Source organism: Hylobates moloch, unplaced genomic scaffold (genome assembly GCF_009828535.3).
Source record: "Hylobates moloch isolate HMO894 unplaced genomic scaffold, HMol_V3 SCAFFOLD_2, whole genome shotgun sequence".
Lineage (NCBI taxonomy): Eukaryota > Metazoa > Chordata > Mammalia > Primates > Hylobatidae > Hylobates > Hylobates moloch.
This window is the reverse complement of record NW_026652277.1, coordinates 7,248,806-7,260,897: the sequence shown is the minus strand read 5'-3', so window position 1 is coordinate 7,260,897 and position 12,092 is coordinate 7,248,806. Positions and strand designations below refer to the sequence as shown.

General features: G+C 45.2%; 1 protein-coding gene across 2 annotated transcripts in view; it reads left to right on the top strand.

Moving 5' to 3' along the window:
* Positions 1 to 11,385, top strand: part of ITIH5 (inter-alpha-trypsin inhibitor heavy chain 5) — a 105,858-nt gene extending 94,473 nt beyond the window's left edge. For both annotated transcript variants that reach the window (XM_032151600.2, XM_058431367.1), the window contains 3 exons: positions 1,057 to 1,173; positions 4,221 to 4,598; positions 7,198 to 11,385. In XM_032151600.2, the coding sequence (XP_032007491.1) occupies positions 1,057 to 1,173; positions 4,221 to 4,598; positions 7,198 to 7,499 (797 nt within the window). In that variant the 3' untranslated portion in view covers positions 7,500 to 11,385. The remainder of the gene's footprint in view (positions 1 to 1,056; positions 1,174 to 4,220; positions 4,599 to 7,197) is intronic.
* Positions 11,386 to 12,092: the final 707 nt, after the last annotated feature.

Sequence of the window (12,092 nt, the reverse complement as noted above, 5' to 3'; positions counted from 1 at the left end):
CAGTGAGATCCTGTCCCTACAAACAATAAAAAATTAGCCCAGCATGGCGGCACGTGCCTGTAGTCGCAGCTACTCAGGAGGCTGAGGCGGGAGGACTATTTGAGCCCAGGAGTTTGAGGCTGCAGTGAGCTATGATTGTACCACTGTGCTCCAGCCTGGTCAACAGAGTGCGACCCTGTCTCAAAAAAATAAAATAAAATAAAATTAAATTAAATTAAATAAATTGCACTTGGAATATAAATTAGAGAGAAGGTAAATCTCCAATCTAGTAAGAGAATTGATATAGATTCTCAAGAAATCTTTTGTCTGTATAATAAAAGGCAAGGCTGTTCACCTTTAACAGAGGTAAAACTGAGGAGAACAGACTAGAACTGTCACCTGAAAACTTTGTGGTCTCATCTGTGGACAGAAATTTCAGAGCAAAGTCGGTGTGACCCAGAGGAGGGGTTTCCGCCAGCACCCTGACTGTGTGCCTGGCCGCCTACTCACTTTTCGCTTCCCTTGCCCCTGCATCTAAGCTGGGCATGGCTCTCAGTGCCTGTGTGCAGGGGTGGCGTACAGCTGACGCTGCGAATGAGCCTGGGATAGCCCGCGGCTTCCTGGGAGAAGAAGCGCCATAGATCTCCCGTCATAGGGAGGACTGTCCTCTGCATCTGTGCCATTAAAGGAGAAAGCAAATAGCCAGGGATGTCCGCCTGGGAAGTGGAAGCATGGGGACTGAGTACCAGTTGAAGGTGTGTGGGGATCTCTCTTTCCTTCTCCTCTCACCTCTCAAAGCTTAGTTGTCTATACTGAGCTTAGGTGTGATGAAAGGAGCATTATATTGGAATTTAGAAGATCCGAAGTCAAATGTTTACTGCGAACTCACTGGGTAATTTTGAGGAGTTGTTTCCCTCCCACTCATCTTCCTCATCTGGAAATTGAGGACACCTCCTTCCAGTATCGTTTTCAGGATTCAACAAAATAATTCATGAGAAAATAGAGAGTAGCCCCTACACAAGGAAGGTACTCAGTAAGTGTCTTTCTTTTTCTCTCCTTTTTCATCTGCTCTGGCAGTGGATGGCGATCCCCACTTTGTTGTGGATTTCCCCCTGAGCAAACTCACCATGTGCTTCAACATTGATGGGCAGCCCGGGGACATCCTCAGGCTGGTCTCTGATCACATGGACTCTGGTAAGTTCTACCTTCCGCTGCAGCATCTGGGCAAGAACCAGGTAGGTACTGCATCCCCCTCTGTTCTTCAGATGGATGTCCAGTGGTCTAAGGGCCGCCTTATAGACACTCAGTATTGTCAGTGGTTAAGGGAAGTGCACTGTGCTCCTGGACTTACGCATCCGACTCCCTGCTTTATGACAAGTGCCGTGTGGCCTTGGGCACATGCTTGGGAGTTGTTTCCCTTGTAAAATGGAGATAGGGACACTCTCTTGGCCTCACAGAGCTATTATAAAGTGGATCAAATGAAACTGGTTATGAAGTTTTGTAAATGCTCAAGTGCTTTAGAAATCCACTATGTAGGCTGGGTGCGGTGGCTCATGCCTGTAATCCCAGCACTTTGGGAGGCCCAGGCGGGCGGATCACCTGAGGTCAGGAGTTCAAGACCAGCTTGGCCAACATGGTGAAACCCCATCTCTACTGAAGTTACAAAAAAATTAGCCGGGCATCATGGTGGGCACCTGAAATCCCAGCTACTCGGGAGGCTGAGGCAGGAGAATCGCTTGAACCCAGGAGGCGGCGGTTGCAGTGAGCTGAGATCATGCCACTGCACTCCAGGCTGGGTGAAAAGAGCAAGACTCTATCTCAAAAAAAAAAAAAAAAAAAGAAAGAAATCCACGATATATTGTTGTGTATTATTGTCATAGTGTCTATCCATTCAAAAGCTGTGATGCCGGGGAGGCCAAGGTTCTAAACTCATGTCAGTTTCTTGATGACTTAGATGGGATGTCAGATGTTAATCCACAGCTCTGTCTGTGTGCCGTGAACATATATGGACAAAGGGGCTCTCTGGCCCCTGTTGATCTGTAGAGGGCCTGGGTGAAAGAGATTAGCACAGAGAAAGCTTTTCAAGTTCAATGCAGGTAACAAACCATGTCCAGCTCTGTGAGGACAAGCTTTGGAGTGGGCACCCTGGCACTTCTCACTGCTGAGAACGTGTCTTGGAATGTTGGGTTGCACAGGGTCCCCCAGCAGGTGACACGTGTGATGCAGTTATGTAGAGTTTGATCCTGGGGTTCCTTCAACACATTGTTTTCTTGTGGGACTTTATCGCCTCAGAGCTAAATCTCTACTGTTTCTTATTTCAAAGGACTCAGGAAAAAGATAGGGGCCTGACTGTGCATGTCCTTGCAGATACCTCCTATTCTGGGAGCAGTTCCCATGGTTTCTGTCTTCCGCGAGATGTCGGTGATGGGAACGCAGCCCGAGAATGCTTAGAACTTTGAGGCTGGAAGAGCATAGGCTCTTCTCATGCTGGGATTTCTCCTCTCCCCTGACCCCTGCCCCAGAGAAGGCCCTTTTTACCTTGAATGTCTAAGAAGTTTTATTGGGAAGATTATTGGGAAGATTATCCTCAAAGCAGAGAAAACAAGAGTTAATTATATAGCAATCTTTTCTTATTGCAAATTGCTGCTTTGCCTGAGAGCAAAACACATTTAACATGCATCACCTAATTCAGCCCCAAACATCTCAAGTGCAATTGCCATCTGTTCGCTATTCAGCCAGACAGCACAGAACCCTGGGGCCTGGTTCACAGGCCTTGCTCAAGTCCAGAAAAGCCCCAGTGGTGTTCATAATGATGAAGAAGAAAAAAGGAGTTCTATTTGATAGCAGTTTACAACTTACACAAATGCTACCTCCTGGGATCCTCGCAAAAATTCTGTTAGGTTTTACATCTGTCCATCCATTTGACACATAAGGAAATTGAGGCAGGGTTTTTTTTTTTTGAGATGGAGTTTCACTCTGTCGCCCAGGCTGCGGTGAAGTGGTGCGATCTCGGCTCACTGCAATCTCCACCTCCTGGGTTCAAGCGATTCTCCTGCCTCAGCTTCCCCAGAAACTGGGATTACAGGTTTTTGTTTTTGTTTTTGTTTTTCCACTTGTCTAAGGATGAACACCTAAGTGGAAGAACTTGAGTTTTTGGACAAAAAAAAGAAAACTAACTTTGCGTTCTCCCACACTGCTCAGTGGCATCATGAGACGTCTGAGAAAACTATCGCAAGGACAAAACCAAACACCGCATGTTCTCACTCATAGGTGGGAATCGAACAATGAGAACACTTGGACACAGGGTGGGGAACATCACACACCAGGGCCTGTCGTGGTGTCGGGGGAGGGGGGCGGGATAGCATGAGGAGATATACCTAATGTAAATGACGAGTTAATGGGTGCAGCACACCAACAGGGCACATGGATACATATGTAACAAACCTGCACGTTGGGCACATGTACCCTAGAACTTAAAGTATAATAATAAACGATGTCCGAATTAGGATCAGCAGCCTCTGGTAGATACAAAATACACATCAGGGTCATACAAGAGTTCTTATCACTACAGCCACACTGGAAGGAAACCAGACAAACATGGTAAGCTGTGTGTAGATGCACAAATACCTAGCTTCGTGCCTCCTTCTACGGTATCTTGACCCAAACCTACGTCCTCTCTCCCCTATCCCAACATACTGGTCAGACAACAGTAAAAAACCCACACATAACTTTACGCATTCCCTCGTTCATTCACTCACTGGGTAACCACTGAGTGGCCTCTGTGTGTAAGTCAGACATGTTTTTGGTACTAGAGATACAAAGATGAGCCCAAAGGAGGAGGGAGATTCTAACTTGAGGCGTTGGGCAAGGGTAGATTTTTTTTTCTTTTCTTCTTCTTCTTCTTCTTCTTCTTTTTTTTTTTTGTGAGATAGGATCTCACTCTGTAGCCCGGGATGGACTGCAGTGGTGCAATCACAGATCACTGCAGCCTTGAACTCCTGGCCTCAAGGGAACTCCTGGGCTCAAGTGAACTAGCTGGGACTACAGGCTTGCACCACTATGCTCAACTAGTTTTTTATTTTTAGTAGAGACAGGGTCTCTCTGTGTTGCCCAGGCTGGTCTTGAACTCCTGGGCTCAGGCAATCCACCTGCCCTGGCCTTCCAAGTGCTGGGATTACAGGCGTGAGCCACCACTCCTGGCCAGATTTTCTAACCTTGTTCTTTTCCCCTTGGCCTTTGAGGTGTGACAGTGAACGGAGAGTTAATTGGGGCACCCGCCCCTCCAAAGGGCCACAAGAAACAGCGCACTTACTTCCGCACTATCACCATCCTCATCAACAAGCCAGAGAGATCTTATCTCGAGATCACACCGAGCAGAGTCATCTTGGATGGTGGGGACAGGCTGGTGCTCCCCTGCAACCAGAGTGTGGTGGTGGGGAGCCAGGGGCTGGAGGTGTCCGTGTCTGCCAACGCCAATGTCACCGTCACCATCCAGGGCTCCATAGCCTTTGTCATACTCATCCACCTCTACAAAAAGCCGGCACCCTTCCAGCGACACCACCTGGGTTTCTACATTGCCAACAGTGAAGGCCTTTCCAGGAACTGCCACGGACTGCTAGGTAGGGGGCTGCGCTCTCCTCACGCTGGGTATGGAGGACAGAGTTACATTTCCCAAGCAAAGCTGATATTGCCAACACCTTTAGTTTGACTGAGAAATTCAATAGGAATGTGGTTTGTATTATATATACAGTCCGCATATGTATGTATGTGTGTGCATATATATATGCAGTCTATACATGTATACATATATATAATGTATTACATATTATACATATATGTATATATGTATTATATATTATGCATATATGTATATATGTATTAATATATATGTGTGTATATATACACAGTCTGTGTATGTATATATATGTATGTATACTGTCTGTGTATGTGTATATGTGTGTATATATACACACATAGTCTGTGTATGTATATAGATGTATGTATACCATCTGTATATGTATGTATACCAGATGGTATATGTATGATGTGTGTGTGTATATATATATATATATATATACAGTCTATATGTATGGTGTGTGTATATATGTACAGTCTGTGTATATGTGTATATGTATGTATACACTGTGTATATATGTATGATGTGTGTGTGTGTACATATATATATATATAGCCTGTGTATGTATGTGTGTGTATATATGTACATACATATATATGTATGATGTGTGTGTATACATATATATATATACAGTCTATATGTATGGTGTGTGTATATATGTACAGTCTGTGTATATATGTATATGTATGTATACACTGTGTATATATGTATGATGTGTGTATATATATATATGATGTGTGTGTGTGTATATATATATATATATATATATATATATATATATATATATATAGCCTGTGTATGTATGTGTGTGTATATATACAGTCTGTATGTATGGTGTGTGTATATATACACAGTCTGTATATGTGTGTGTGTGTGTGTGTGTGTATATACACACAGTCTGTGTATGTATATATATAGGTATACAGTCTGTATGTATGAATGTGTGTGTATATGTATATTTATGTATGTATACAGTCTGTGTAAGTATGTATGGTGTGTGTGTATATATATATAGTCTGTCTGTATGTATGTGTGTGTGTATACATACACAGTCTATGTATGTATATATGTATGTATGTATACAGTCTGTGTATGTATGGTGTGTGTATGTGTATATATATATATATATATATACACAGTCTGTATATATGTGTGTGTGTACACATACACAGTCTGTGTATGTATGTACATATTATATATATTCACACCCACACACACACACAGTCATGCCTTGCTTAATGACAGGGATACATTCTAATGGTCGTTAGGTGATTTGGTCATTATGTGACCATCTAGAATATCCTTACACAAACCTCTCTAGATAGTGTCGCCTACTACCCACCCAGCTGGGCTATGTGGTGTCTCCTGTTGCTCCCGGGCTGCAAACCTGTACAGCATGTGACTGCATGGACTACTGCAGGCAATTGCAACACGATGATAAGTATTTGTTCATCTAAACATATGTAGACACAGAAAAGTTACACTAAAAATATGCTATTATAATCTTATGGGACCACCATCATATTTTCAGTCCATCATTGATTGAAATGTCATGATGTGGTGCATGACTGTATATGCAACATGAAAATTACATATGTAATATGAAAATTAGATTACATATATGTAATATGAAAATTAGATTACTATATATGCAATATGAAAATTAGATTACTACATATGTAATATGAAAATTAGATCTCTTCCTGGGCTTTGTGAGCTAGGAATGGGCTTTATAAACCAGTAGTTCTCTTTAGCCTTCTGGGAAAATGAACGAGGAATGGAAATGTAGTCACCTGAGGGTCCGGTTCCTTTGCTCTCAGCAAGAATACACAGACACGAGGCAGCCCTGCCCAGCGTCCAGCCTGAGCGACACGCCCACCAGGGGAGGCAGCCACGTGGCCGTGCACGGCAGGCGGGCCATTCTACCCAGCTTTCTTCAACGTGTCATTTCACGTGGGCCCCTTGGCCAAAAATACAGAGCAAGCCATTGTCAGGGCCCAGTTCAGTAGGCAGGATTTCCTGGCTCTCGAGCCAGCCGCGTTTCGTGGGGCCTGGCGGCCCAGCGTGGGCTCCCCTTGCAGACACAGCTCTTTATTCCTGCGGCCTGAGCAGTGCTGCCATCTGACCAGGAGAGTCCTGAGGACGCGGGTCAGAGAGGAGCTGAGCTGACTGCTTTCCACCCCCACCTGGCGCAGACCTGAGATGGATAGAAAGGAGGCGGGCCCGTGACTGGGAAGAGGACAGAGGGAAGATGGAACACTACTTCCCTCTTTATATGCCCTGTCCTGTCCTCTGGACTCAGTAGGAGACCGTGGTTATCGCTATGTGTAGGTTAGGCAACTTTCTAGTGTTAGCAGCTGGGAAGCTTCCAGCAGTCATGGGTAAATCCCACAGTGTGGATAAATCCTCAGCTCTCTGCTCCCTGCCCCCCAAGAACACATGTTCTTCCATGACACTGGGAGAGTCCAGTCTCGGGCTGTGGCCAATTGTAAGCCTTCCTGCCACTGATAGCTCTGAAGTTGGATTTCAGCACGAGGTTTCTGCATTTGACTGAGACCTGATGCTTTTCTTTGTCCTCCCAGGTCAGTTCCTGAAGCAGGATGCCAGACTCACAGAAGACCCTGCAGGGCCCAGCCAGAACCTCACTCACCCTCCGTTCCTTCAGGTGGGAGAGGGGCCTGAGGCCGTCCTAACAGTGAAAGGCCACCAAGTCCCAGTGGTCTGGAAGCAAAGGAAGATTTACAACGGGGAAGAGCAGATAGACTGCTGGTTTGCCAGGAACAACGCCGCCAAACTGATCGACGGGGAGTACAAGGATTACCTGGCATCCCATCCATTTGACACAGGGATGACACTTGGCCGGGGAACATCCAGGGAGCTCTGAAGCTGGCAGCCTCAATAATGCAAGTGCATGAAGGACAGTGATGTGGGGAGGCCGTGGGGCAGCTCTTTTCATGGCCTGTACATGCCTCAGCTCCTGGCAATTAGCTGGACTCCATGACCCATCCCTGGTGCAGCGTAGATCCGACATCTGTCTGGGAGTAGGGTGGGGTGGGTAGGGGCGGGAAGCCTGAGTGCAAATGTTGTTTCCCTCTACTGCCTCTTCCTGCCTCTCCCCACCCTGCCCACATCCACGGAGGGGAGAAGGGTCATAGCTAAATGCAACAAAGTCTGTATCTTGTCCCAACCTGCTTTTCTGTTCTGTTAGCATTATCATAAAGTAAGCCTTTCTGGTGAAGGAAGGTTGCTATGAAACTTTTTTTCTTGGTGGAAATGGCCAAGTTTAGGCACTCTGCTTTTTGCCTTACACTAATGCTTAGAAAGCTGTGTTTTCAGTGGTGGTGCAGCCCCCAGGTGTGTGGCCAACCTCTGCTGCAAAGGAATCTCTCACTGAGTCCAGGCCACCAGTCATGCCAATGGCCCATATATTTGATCATTGTCAACCGGGAAGTCTTTTCTTGCAAGAGGTTTTTCTTCTGCTGTGGTATCTTGCCCTTAAAAATTAGTTTTCATTAAAAAGAAATTTGATTGAAAATAGAAACATCTACAGCTCAGATACTGATCTCTTTCTAATGGGCTTTGTAAACCACTTGACTTTGCCAATGGCTATTCTCCAATTTGTTCCAATAAGCTAAGGGCTTTTCATGCACAGGACAACTCCATGTGGTTGATTTTACTGGCACGTCTTGGTGACGAAGAGTTGGCCAAGTGAATGATGCATCTTTTACTTGGAGCTCTCCAGCCTTTGTCACAGTTCCCAGACCTTTTTTCCTTGTGGTCCTCCAGGAGGTGATCCATTACATGTGCACAGTGCTAGGACGGGAGGCAGAGCTGGCTCAGAGCAGGTCCACCAGCCCACCTATAGCAGGAAGCGTGTCGATGCTTAGAAAATCTAGGACTTCCAGCTTCCCTCATGTCAGATAGAAAAAAAGTCAGGAAACCAGCTCGTGAACAGGGGCTTTGATTCGAAAACTTGGACAAACCTGATGCCTTAAAGAAAAGGTTAAGATCAGAGGGAACTTCCAGAGTCAATGAACGTCACCCTTCAGTGGACAGATACTGGGGGCGCTTGGGCGAAACAGCAGAGAAAGAAAGACTGTGGTCAGGGAAGTGGAATGTTCCGATGCAGGCCAGAGTTCAAGGCTCTGGGGCTGGCCTCACAAGAGGCTTCTTCCATGGGGCTTGACACCAGAGCAGCCCCCACGTGAAATGAGAAGGCATGCTTAGCACTGGGAGGGAAACCTGAGTTAAGAAAATTGTTTATCATGTTTGCCTTCCCTGGGGAAACATTCAGGCAGTGAAATGACATCCACATGTTCCTGTCGGACGCAGCGGCTTCGGGAACAAGTTGGTGCTGGGGGACTATCCGGGCTAGTCTCTCTCTGCTTTGTGAACCCAGCACACCAGGGCCTGTCTGCTGTGCTATTTATTTGCCTTCCGTCTTCCCAAACTCAGCTGCCTGTATTCATGCCAGAGGTGCAAAGGCTGCCAGCCAGTGCTGCTGACAGATGCCTTCAGACTGTAGAGCTCAGAGAAAGGGAGTGGGAGCTAGAGGTAGCCAGGGGGCTGGCCAGGCTCCCCGGGGCCTTCCTATTATGTAAATCCCAGCTGGACAGACAGCCCTGGTGCCAGGTGGCCCTGTCCCCTGTGAAGCACTTGGAGCAGTGATCTGTTGTTCCAGGTGTAAGTCTCGACACTGCAGAAACGAGGGCGTTATTAGGAAAGACCAGTTCCTACTGCCTGTGCTGCTACTTTAAGAGCTGAGAAAAACGTTCCAATGAGATACCCATAGCTAACTTGCTTGCTCAGAAAAAAATAAAAAGTAACAACGTTGAGCTTTTATTTTTAAAAATTATATTTTACTTTAGAAAAATATCACCTTTTTTCCTCCTCCTCTTTATGTGCAGATCTTTTTTTTTTTTTTTTCAAATGGGGTCAGTACCTGAAAGCCCAAAACCCCACACCAAGGTTATAGTTAGGACCTTTGCATTTGATAAAAATAAATAAATAAATAAATAAAATAGTATTTTCTGTTGTCCAGAAAATCTTCCCAGATAGGGAAATTGAGGCAGAGAGTGCCGTGGAGTGGTTTTTGCCGTTACACAACATACTTAACGCAGGGCTACACTGAACCTCCAGAATCGTTTTGTTTGCTTTGACACTGTTTCACCATCTGGGCAATCATTTATTTTCCTTGAGCATTTTAAAACCAGGGTGAGAGTTGTTCCTAAATGAGTAATTGAATGAGATGAAGAAATATGTCATAATTAGAGGAGATAAATCTCCTTATTATCACAATAGTTAATGTGTCATAATCACTGACTGACTGGGACTGTGAACAAGTCAGCATCTCTGCCTTTCAAAATTAAGGAACATTGTTCTTTATCCTCCCCTGACCCCCCACGGCCCCATGCTAGGTGCACCATTTTCCTCCATTTGACTTTTTAATGCTTTACAACTTCAGGCTAAAGGGAGGGGATGTTGGGAGGAGAAACCATCACAAGATTCCCTCGGTGCTGCAGCTGTGCTGAGGAGGCCAGGGACTGGGAATCGGAGTGATGAGCACCTCTGTGTTTCTCTAGGGAGTAACATTCAACATTTAATTGAATCACGTATCCTGATAGGTGGATTAGGAACAGGATTCATTCCTTTAACTTTAAATTTTGGCTAAACAACATGCCTTGGATTGAGTGTATATGCCTTCCCCAAATTCGTATGTTGAAGCTTAAATCCTGAATGTGATGGTTCTTGGAATTGGGACCTTTGGAAGGTTATTAGGTCTTGAGGGCAGAGCCCTCACGAATGGGATTAAGGCCCTTATAAGAAGAGACATGGGGCCAGGTGCAGTGGCTCACACCTGTAATCCCAACATTTTGGGAGGCCAAGGCAGGCAGATCATGAGGTCAGGAGATGGAGACCATCCTGGCCAACATGGTGAAACCCCGTCTCTACTAAAAATACAAAAATTAGCTGGGCGTGGTGGCGGGCGCCTGTAGTCCCAGCTACTTGGGAGGCTGAGGCAGGAGAATCACTTGAACCAGGGAGTCGGAGGTTGCAGTGAGCCAAGATCATGCCACTGCACTCCAGCCTGAGTGACAGAGCAAAACTCTGTCAAAAAAACAAAACAAAAACAAAAAAAAACCAAAAAATAAAAAAGCAGACATGGGAGAGATGGTGTTTTTCCTCTCCACCACGTGGGGATACGATGAGAAGATGGCCACCTGCAAGCCAGGAAGACGGCCCTCACCAGACACCACATCTGCTGGCGCCTTGATCTTGGACTTCCCAGCCTCCAGAACTGTGAGAAATAAATGTGTTTTGTTTAAGCTACTCAAGTCTGTGGTATTCTTGTTAAGGCAGCCCAAGCTGACTAAGACACCAAATCATTCAAAACATTAATTCTTTTTCTGTTCTTTAAGCTTCCCAGAATGTACACAAACAATGCTGTTATTAAAATTTAAAGGACTCTTGGAATCGTAGGACATGATCCAGCCAAAATAAATCACAAATAACACAGCTACGCAAATACTTATAAATGTAGCTTTAATATTTATTTTAGTCAGTTTTAAATAATTAGTGGGGTATGAGACAGTTCACATTCAAGAGACGTTTTACTTAGACAAAAATTTGTAAGAGAACGATGAGTAAAAACAAACAACATATTGGTCTGTTTATTTTTCTAAGGGAAAATGGAATTGGGGCTGTTGAGAATAAAACTTGAAGAATCTAACTGCACTGCTTGTTTGTAGGCATTTCTGAATTACACACAATGATATGTAAATGGGGTAGCGACATTGGAAGAATAATGTTAAAGTAATACAAATTATTGTAGAGAACAGCAAATTCGCAGCAGTCATTCTTGTGCTCTTCTGAAACTGTCAGATATACCGGAGAGTCTTAAACCTCTCAGTCCATTCCCTCCTGGGGACTCTGGCATCCCAAACTCTGATCATTATTGGGACCAGTACATTATTGGGTACTCTTCTGCACACACTTTGCCCACCATCTGGACTGGCGCTGCTTCCACTGGGCTCAGGGTCGTTTCCCTCCTAGGTGCCGTTTCTAACTCATGGTTCTGGCACTCCTACCTCCAGTTCTGAGTGGTTTCACTGGATCGCGTTTAGATTTCAATTGAGCTATATTACAAGCTGAACGGGACAACAGCTGCTTAGAACCAAAACAGACATAGGGCACAAAGGAGGCATCACTGGTGGGCTGTGTTAAAGAGAAAACAAGTGAACAACTAATGTCAAGGACTCAAGTTGACTTGTCTCTGCTTTTGGCATCTTCTGTGGCTTTAAAACTGGCTTGGTGGCTCACACCTGTAATTCCAGCAGTTTGGGAGGCCAAGGCAGGTGGATCACTTGAGCTCAGGAGTTCGAGACCAGCCTGGGCAACATGGCAAAACCCTGTCTCTACAAAAAATACAAAAAAATTTAGCCAGGTGTGGCAGCATGCACCTGTAGTCCCAGTTACC